This window comes from Coptis chinensis, chromosome 9, assembly GCF_015680905.1.
Source record: "Coptis chinensis isolate HL-2020 chromosome 9, ASM1568090v1, whole genome shotgun sequence".
Taxonomy (NCBI): Eukaryota; Viridiplantae; Streptophyta; class Magnoliopsida; order Ranunculales; family Ranunculaceae; genus Coptis; species Coptis chinensis.
The window spans coordinates 82,081,399-82,090,713 of NC_141464.1; the positions used below are offsets into that span (position 1 = coordinate 82,081,399).

The 9,315-nt window shown below is 36.0% G+C and overlaps 1 protein-coding gene across 1 annotated transcript; it reads left to right on the top strand.

Annotated features, from left to right (window-relative positions):
- Positions 1-2,287: 2,287 nt before the first annotated feature.
- On the top strand, positions 2,288-6,032 carry LOC147478706 (ornithine aminotransferase, mitochondrial-like). Its single transcript, XM_086583407.1, has 7 exons — positions 2,288-2,422; positions 2,933-3,001; positions 3,111-3,263; positions 3,491-3,588; positions 4,113-4,193; positions 4,729-4,962; positions 5,614-6,032. Exons 1-7 carry the CDS (start codon positions 2,288-2,290, stop codon positions 5,774-5,776), a joined length of 933 nt encoding a protein of 310 aa, XP_086439533.1. The 3' UTR covers positions 5,777-6,032.
- Positions 6,033-9,315: the final 3,283 nt, after the last annotated feature.

Here is a 9,315-nt window from a genome sequence, read left to right on the forward strand (position 1 = left end):
TTGGTAAGTACAACTTGAAGAAAAGACCATTCAAGTTTATCAAAAGCTTTTTGCATGTCAATCTTTAAGGCAAATAACTTGGATTTCCTATTGCCATGACCCCTAATTTTATGGTAAAACTCATTTGCTAGAAGAGCATTGTCATGGATACTTCTCTGTGGAAGAAAAGCTATTTGAAAAGGGCTGATTATTTTCCTCAGAATAGGTCTTAACCTATTGACAATAATTTTTTAGATTAATTTGTACACAATATTAGTTAAGCTGATGGGGCGGTAATGTTCAGGGGATGTGGGATGTGAAATTTCTGGGATTAATATATGCAATGAAAGAATGGTTTAGCTGGAGTGAAAATGATTCTTGGGTAAAAAATCTGTTTACCGCATCACAAACCTGTGGTCCAACAAGGTGCCATAAATGATGAAAGAAAATTGCTTGGAAACCGAATAATATTGTTCGTTGTAACTCTAAATCTCTTCATCCATTTTTGTCTTATCTGGATGTGGGAATGTGAAATTTTTGGGATTAATGCAATGAAAGAATGGTTTAGCTGGAGTGAAAATGATCCTTGGGTAAAAAATCTATTTACTGCATCACAAACCTGTGCTCCAACAAGGTGCACATGATGAAAGAAAATTGCTTGGAAACCGAATAATATTGTTTATTGTAACTCTAAATCTCTTCGTCCATTTTTGTCTTATCTGGATGTACAGATGTGAAATTTTTGGTTTGTTTTTACTATTTTGCCCATGCACTTTCATATATTTACAGGTGTAGTTTGATTGTTAGTCAACTATTGCAGTTGAAATCAAGGCCCAAAATATCGCCGATATATCCGATATATCTCAGTAAATTGGTACACCGATATCGATATTTCCGATATATATCCACCGAATATTGAACCCCTTTTTTCGATATATATCGGAATTTCCGATATGAAATTTTATATTTCCGATATAATCGATATTTCCGATATAATCGATATATATCGGTTGACTTTTTGACCATTTTTTAATATAAATCTGATATTTCTAATATATTTTTGATATGTTTCCGATATTTCCGATAGTTTGGACTGGTCACAAAAAAATAGATATATCCGATATATATCGGTTTTTGGGTATACCGATATATGAACCGATATCGAAATTTTGGGCCTTGGTTGAAATGAGAAAAATCAATTTTTCCCATGCACTTTCATATACAGTTGTAGTTTGATTGTTAGTCAACTATTGCTGTTGAAATGAGAAAGATTTGATTGTTAGTCAACTATTGCGGTTGAAATGAGAAAAATCAATTTTACCCATGCACTTTCATATATTTACAGGTGTAGTCCGATTGTTAGTCAACTATGGCGGTGAGAAAAATCAATTGATGTGCATATGAACCACACGTGGCATCTTTATAGTATATATCAATTGATGTGCATATGAAACACATGTAGTATCTTTCAAGTTTATATATTTTAATGACATTTATATTCTTTTTAAATAACTGAATTTATATCTTAGACCCGGCATCAGCGTCTGTAAATGAGAAATAATAATAAGGGTAAAATTGAAAAAACAAAAATCCATTCCCCAACACAAACGGAACTGTTACTTTAGTAGTTTTCTTTACAGAATAAAAAAAATATATATATATACGAAAAATTAAATAATTGAACGTTGCGGACAATACTTTCCTATACTTTCCACCATATCTATAAGGAAAATTAAATAATTGGACGTCGATATATATATGACCATATCCCATACTACCTCTTTCTTTTGTTTTTTCCCATACTACTACTATATAAGAGTGTGTGAGAGACAACGAAACTCACAACAAAAATGCTTCTTCTCATCAATATTTTTTTCATTTACCGCTCTCCACCACCTTTCTCTCTACCACCTACCACCGTTCTCTCCTCCACCATTATCTCCACTACCCTTCTCTCTACCATTCCCTCCACTATCCTTCCCGCCACCACTACCACCACCCTCCTCCTCACAACCTGACAATTATGACTTTTCCAATAGTATAAATATTCCTAAAAAGGTTCAAATATGTCTAAAATGGCTTTTAGGCTGTATAGGGGCAGTTGTAACTGTTGGTGTTGGGACTTTTGTTGGCATCTGTTGCATGAGATGGGTGTTTTGTTTTGGAAAAACAAAAAAAGAACGAAGAAAAAAGAAACATAAAAGTGGAAGTACCAGCTCTAGTAGTATTTCTACTTCTGTAGAAATGGAAAGTAGAAGTGGTGCTGTAGAAATGGAAAGTAGAAGTGGTGCTGTAGAAAGCAGTAGAAATGGAAAGTAGAAGTGGTGCTGTAGAAATGGAAAGTAGAAGTGGTGCTGTAGAAAGCAGTCAGGATGACTTGGAAGGTCCATCAGCTTTAGAACCTGAGGAAACAGAAGTCTCTTGGTTTGGGTGGGAGGAGGCGGTTTGGAACTGGTGAGGGAGTTAGGAGTATTAGCTAATATTTCTTCTTTGTTTGTTATGCGTAATGTAACTAATATAAGTATGAAGTTCACTACTATGTAAGTATGAAGATGATCACTACTATGTAAGTATGAAGATCACTAGTGTATGAAAGATAATGGATGTAAGTATAAAGATAATCACTACTATGTAAGTATGAAGATCACTAGTGTAAGAAAGATAATGGAAGCTGGTTATTATTATCGAAACAAAAGGTTTCTCCTCGCAGCTTTTACCAGGCCACTTCATTTTTGTTTATGTTGATGGACTTAAACTCCCCTGTAGATGGATTCTTGTCTGTAAATTTCCTTCTACCATTTCATTGATTTTCATGTTGATTGACTTATATTTGATGTCATTTTACCGTCTCAAATAATCTCTTAGTGTCTTAAATGAGTTCTTAATAAAACTGGCCGGTGAGTCGGAGAAGAAAGATTAAGGGTGCTTAAATTGTAAAGGAAACAATACTCAGTGCTCTCTCTCTTTGAATGGAGGTCGTATAGCTGGGTTTCTATTTGAACCTATTCAAGGAGAGGCTGGGGTATGTGGACATAGTGTTATGATTAATTCTTGTGCTGTTTAGCTCATACAAAAAATCGCTGTGGTTTTGATTACTCATTTCAATTTACCTTACTTGGCTGGGCCTGTAGGTGGTGATACCACCTGATGGTTATCTGAAAGCAGCTAGAGAGCTATGCTCAAAACACAATGTATTAATGATTGCTGATGAAATACAAACTGGCATAGCACGCACAGGAAGAATGCTGGCATGTGACTGGGAAGATGTTCGGCCAGATGTTGTGGTAATGAAACTTATATCGTGGTTTTCTTTGCTTTGCATAGCCATTCTGATATTAGAACATTACTACGAGTATGCGGTGGTGCATTGCTATTGTACAAATCTTTAGTGCCCATATCAATTTGTAATGTATTTATGTATGTAACAATATTCGAGTTGTGCTTTCTGAAAATAATAATTTGATTGTACTCCCATTTGCTACAAATGCTTGACCATGTTTTTTCTGTTCAGATACTAGGAAAAGCACTGGGGGCAGGAGTCATACCTGTAAGTGCAGTGCTGGCAGATAAGGACATTATGTTATGTTTCAAGCCAGGAGAACATGGAAGGTTTGTGATCTTCAAAATCTGTCTAAAAGATTGCCGTTATTCTAAGTCTTTTAGTAAGATTACAGTTGGTAGTTACTATCGATAATTTGCACTTCAAGTCCACCCTATCTTCCTGGAAATTGGATGCTATTTCTTTAATCGGTTCGAAAGTGGAAAATATTTCTCCAAACTTTCTTGCTTTTTGGTTGTAAAGCCATTTAAATTGGCCTATATGAACAGGTTGCAAGTAACAATGTTTGAACTGGTAAACACAAGCAATAACTTGCCAGTTGCTTATGTTGGTAATTAGGTATGCATGGTTAATGTATTTTTCAGTTGCACAATTTCTAGTGTAGTAGAATTCTGCAATCTTCAGGCTATAAATTCTTTATTTCCTTTTTGTTGATCATTGATATTTTAATACTTCCAACGGTTTTTTGAAATGCGTTTAATTTTGATAAAAATATTACTATAACTTTCAGAGTAGATTGGTAACCTTATATTATGTCATGTAAACATGTCTCACTTTTCAATAATTTCCTCAGTACCTTCGGTGGAAATCCTTTGGCGAGTGCAGTTGGTATCGCATCACTACAGGTCATCATGGAGGAAGGACTTGCTAAGAGGTATAGGATCATTGATTCAGATTGAGTGTTAGACATTGTAAGTCCCAGATACAAGGAGGAAGAAAATGACTGACCCTGAGAAAGTACTTGGTTTTAAGTCTGACATATATATCATGATTGCGTCTAACTGATTGGAGAAAATGACTGGCCCAGAGAAAGTACTTGGTTGTGCTTGTTATGATTGTTTCAAGTTTCAACCAAGCTTGAGACCTTTTTTAAAAAAAAGTTTATAGTGTGTACTGAGATTTATCTTCCAAATACAATTGATCCATTCGCAACATTTACCTATATTTAAGCTGGAAAAGTAAATTTAGAGTTCAATTTATTTTGCAACCACTTAGGATTGAAGTCATTGAACACTGTCCCAAGCATCTTTCACATTACATGATAGCAATCTGTATAAATTTTTTGGGTGCTGTACATACATTCTCTTAGGAGAACACTGCTTTCCTAAATATACTCTTCTTTTTTAACAAGGAATTGATTTTATTTATTTATTTTTTTCTTCCTTTTTGTTCTTCTTCGTACTCTGCAGAGCTGATCAGATGGGGCAGGAATTCAGGCAGCAGCTGGTGAGGGTTCAACAGAAGTTTCCAGATATAATAAAGGAAGTACGAGGTAGAGGTTTGCTCAACGCGGTGGAGCTTAACGGCAAGGCTTTGTTTCCCGCTTCAGCTTACGATGTATGCCTCCAGTTGAAGGACAGAGGAATTCTTGCGAAGCCAACACATAATACTATTATCCGCTTAGCTCCTCCACTTTGTATAAGGTAAACAATCTATTCAGATGGTAATTTTCAGGTCCAGAGAAGTTTAAACTTATTCATTCCCAAAGGAAATAAATTTGGTCGCATATAGGACATATCACTCAGGGTTTTGTGATTCTTTCGTACATCATTCATATACATTGTGGGGTATGTAGCTAGCTAGCTAAGGGTGTGACAGATAAACTGTGGTATTCGAATAACTATATCAGTCCTTGAACTCTCACACATGAATCAGACTTCTTTGCGTGCAAACCATACAAACAAATCCTGCAGTTATTAATATGATTATTTTCTTATAAATCATAGCAGTTGATCAACATGAATCTTCCTAGTTCCTAACGGTGAATCATTGGATGCCTACATATTTGACCCACAAGCCAGTCCATAAGCCCAAATTGCAGTCGTGGAATTGCAAATTTTCGTATTCATACTGGGTAATGCGTAGATCCCTTTGTGGAAAATGATACTCAGAGCTGAGTTCCCTTGGACAATTAATGACACTTTTGAATAGTCAAAAGCATGATGAATCTTGGGTTTCATCTCTGTGCTTAGATGCATATATAGACGGATCTTTGGATTAGATCACTCTTCTTAACTCGAAACAGTATGGCTAGTTTGATTGTATATTGAGCTAGTTTTCTGTGCAATTTTCAGTTTGGACGAGATCCAGGAAGCTTCCAAGGCATTGAGTGATGCTCTGGAGTTTGATTTGCCCAAGTCACAGAAGCAGAAACCAGAAAAAGTTTCTCCGCCAGCCTCTCAATCTTGCGACCGTTGTGGGAGAAAGACTTCCGGGTCTGACGACACAGTTTTGTGAAACCATTCCACATCTTCCTCGAAACTTAAGGTTCTCAGAAGTTGCTGTTTTTTTATATTAAATCCCGAGAATGTATTCTCATTACTAATTTGCCTAAACGAAATGCACTTTGGGTTTTATGAAATTGACAATCCGAACATCTTTAGTTTGTCTACATTCTACAAGCAGCATCTGAACGTTTTTTGTTTGTTTGATTATCAGTAGAACTTTTTTATTGATAAGTGAAATTTATTGATTAATAGAGCTGAGTTCCATCTGTAGTCGAATTGAATATATGCTCAGTCTGTTCGTAGTAAAGATTCAGCTATTGCATCATGAACGCCATATAGAATTTAAACATTAGAGTCTGTGTTAGACTTTAGGGAACAATTGTTACAGACCACCAAGGCAAAAAAAAAATTCAAATAACTCGGAATGTAAAGTAGATTTATATAGGCTTAACAAACAGGGTAGGCCCTCCCAACAAATCTATTATCCTAATGTCAAATGCAGCATCAAATTTAATGGTGTGCAAGCATTACTTATTAGTTGTTACTATAGGAAACAAAACATCAAAGCTAGGCAACCCCTTCATCTCTTTTTCTCGAATGGAAATATGCCTGCAAGATAAAGCATCAATATACCTATGGCAGCTCCGGAAATCCCCCCGATTAATTTCCATTTTAAATATGGATCAGAGTGAGGAGGCGGTGTGGTAGTGGTGGTCGATGGAGGGGATAGAGGTGGAGGTGAGGGCAATGTGGTGCTTGTGGAGGAGGGAGGTAAAAGGGAGGGAGCATCCCTGGAAGTGGTGAAGGTGGGGCAGCAGGAAATGAGGAAACAAACCAAGAAGAAGAAGCAAACAAGAGAAGAAGAAAAAGTAGTTGTCATTTTAGGGTTCAAAACTCTAAAAACAGGTGTAATCACTAATCACCAAAACCATCCCGGTGATGTTATTTATAAGCTAATAAGAAAGCTGTTCTTTAGGAACCTTGTTTCCTAAACCATATTATTACAATAATAAACATACTAAACTTACTTACATTCCTAAATACATAAATAGAATCGAAATCAACTCATATTTTTAGTCCAATATTTTCTTACCGTAATTTTAAACTTACTTAATTAAAAACATAAAAAGAAACCAAATCCAATCATATATTGGGTCGTAAGATCTTGTACAAACTTTCTCGGTTTACCTCATTCCAAAATTATGTTAAACGCTTTATACTACAGTATATATTCCGCCTTATACTACAAAATATAGTCCAAAATTACTGCCACAATTGGGATGTAAAATTAGTAGCAAAAGCATGTAACAACTGTTCATATATACATGTGATATAACGATTTCTTTTATTATTTTATATTTTTGATAAGTAATCTTTATTAAAAAGTAGTGCAAATGCACAAAGAGATACATGGGCAGTGAGTGAGTTACTCAGTATGACAGATTACAAATGTCTATCATTACTGAGAATAGATACTTAAAAGAGCGTTCACTGACTTCAAACCTAAGTGGTTACGAACAAAATTAGACTAAACTTAGTATTCCAGCTTAAATGTATAGGCCAACACTCGACCTCTCTGAAAAACTCCAGTTTCCTTCAATACAACGTTGCATATGGCTTATGGCGCTCAATTGTATTGGGAGATAAATCACTGTACACACGATAAACTAGTAAAAAAAGGTCTCGAGTTTGAGTTTACAAATCGTAACACGCGGAACCATGTAATTCTCTGGGTCAGTATTTTCTCCAATCAGTAACACAATGATGATATATATTTCAGTTTGAAAAATAAGTACTTTCTCAGGGGGTCTACCTATCTACTTGTATAGTTGTATGTATCTGGGACTTACAATTAATATTTAATCTGAATCAATGATCCTATACCTATACCTCCTTCAAGTATCGAAAAAAAAAATACCTATACCTCCTTCCTCCCTAATGACATCTAGTGATGCCAAACCAACTGTGCTCACCAAAGGTAATGACGAAATTATTCAGAAGTGAGACATCTTCACACTATATAAAACAGGGTTTTTTTTGGACATATATTCAGAAGTGAGACAACTTAACGTACTAGTAAAAGAGAGTTGGTAAAAAATAAAAATTTATAATTATAATTTATCGTCATATTTGATGGTAACTATAAAAGAGTGTGTACTTGTGAGAGAACTCAGAGAAAGAAACAACTCACAACAAAAATGCTTCTTCTTCTTCTGTTCAATATCTTTTTCATTTCCACCTCTCCACCACCCTTCTCTCCACCACCTTTTTCTCCACCTCCCTTCTCTCTACCATTCCCTCCTTCACCATTATCTCTACCACCCTACTCTCCACCATTCCCTCCTCCACCATTCTCACCACCATCCTTCCCGCCACCACTACCACCACCCTCCTCCTCACACCATGACAATGACTTTTCCTTGGGCATAAAAATTTCTAAAAAAGTTAAGTCAGTTCTAAAATGGGTTTTTAGCCTTATAGGGACAGTTATAACGTTGTAGTTTTCGTTAGATACTGTTGGAATTGCATTAGATGGGCGTTTAGTTGTGGAAAAACAAAAAAAAGAGAAAGAAAAAAGAGACATAGAAGAAGAAGAAAAAATAAAAGAAGTAGAAAAAGTAGCCGTTCGAGTAGTTCTAGAAAAAGTAGCAGGGCTGGTTCGAGTACTTCTACTGACTTGGCAGTGCCGGCCCTGAGGACAGTCCACATAGGCAGCTAGTTGGGGCCTCCAAATTTTCAGCCCAAAATAGACCCCCAGTCAGCCAGTCCGTCAAACGTGTCAAGATTCAACTATATCCCACTCAAAGTCCGTTTCAAGTCTACTATCCAACTCAAAGCCTGTTTCAAGTCTACTCAATATTTTCAATACTTTTAGGCCCAAAATTGGTCCCTCTGTCACGCCTTAGCTCTAGTTTCTATTCTATGCCATATGTCTACATGTAATAAACCAGACCAATAACAATTTTGACATGCCATTTAGTTGTGATTATTTTTACAGTTACGTTTATTTGTACTGTACTCCAGCTTATGTTATACTTCAAACCATAAGTAAAGATTTTTTTTTTAACAGTGCAAAAACGACAACTATATCATTTTCTCCATCAAATTGAGATGTGTTTTTTTTTCCTTTTTATTATATTACATAGGCCCCCATCTCGGAACTCGCCTAGGGCCCTTCAAAACTCAGGGCCGCCCCTGTGACTTGGAAAGCAGCTCTAGACACTTGAAAATGTTGAGTGGCAGTTCTAGCAGTTTAGAAAGAGGGAACCCGCTTCTCAGTGGGAAGAGGTTTGGAACTGGTGGGGTATTATACAATAGCCGTTAAGATTTCTTTGTGAATAGATTGAAGTATTTGGTGATCTCTCTGTCTTTTCTTTTGCAATACACTGTTCTTAACTTCTTATGCTCGGAGTCTGGAACCACGTGGGTCTATATATGTCCACTTTACCTACCTAAAATCCTTAAAAATAGCTCAGGTACCAGTAGGAGATTTTATTCATGTAACAAGTTTATAATCAATTATTTAAGACGTGCTGACATTATAGTTAA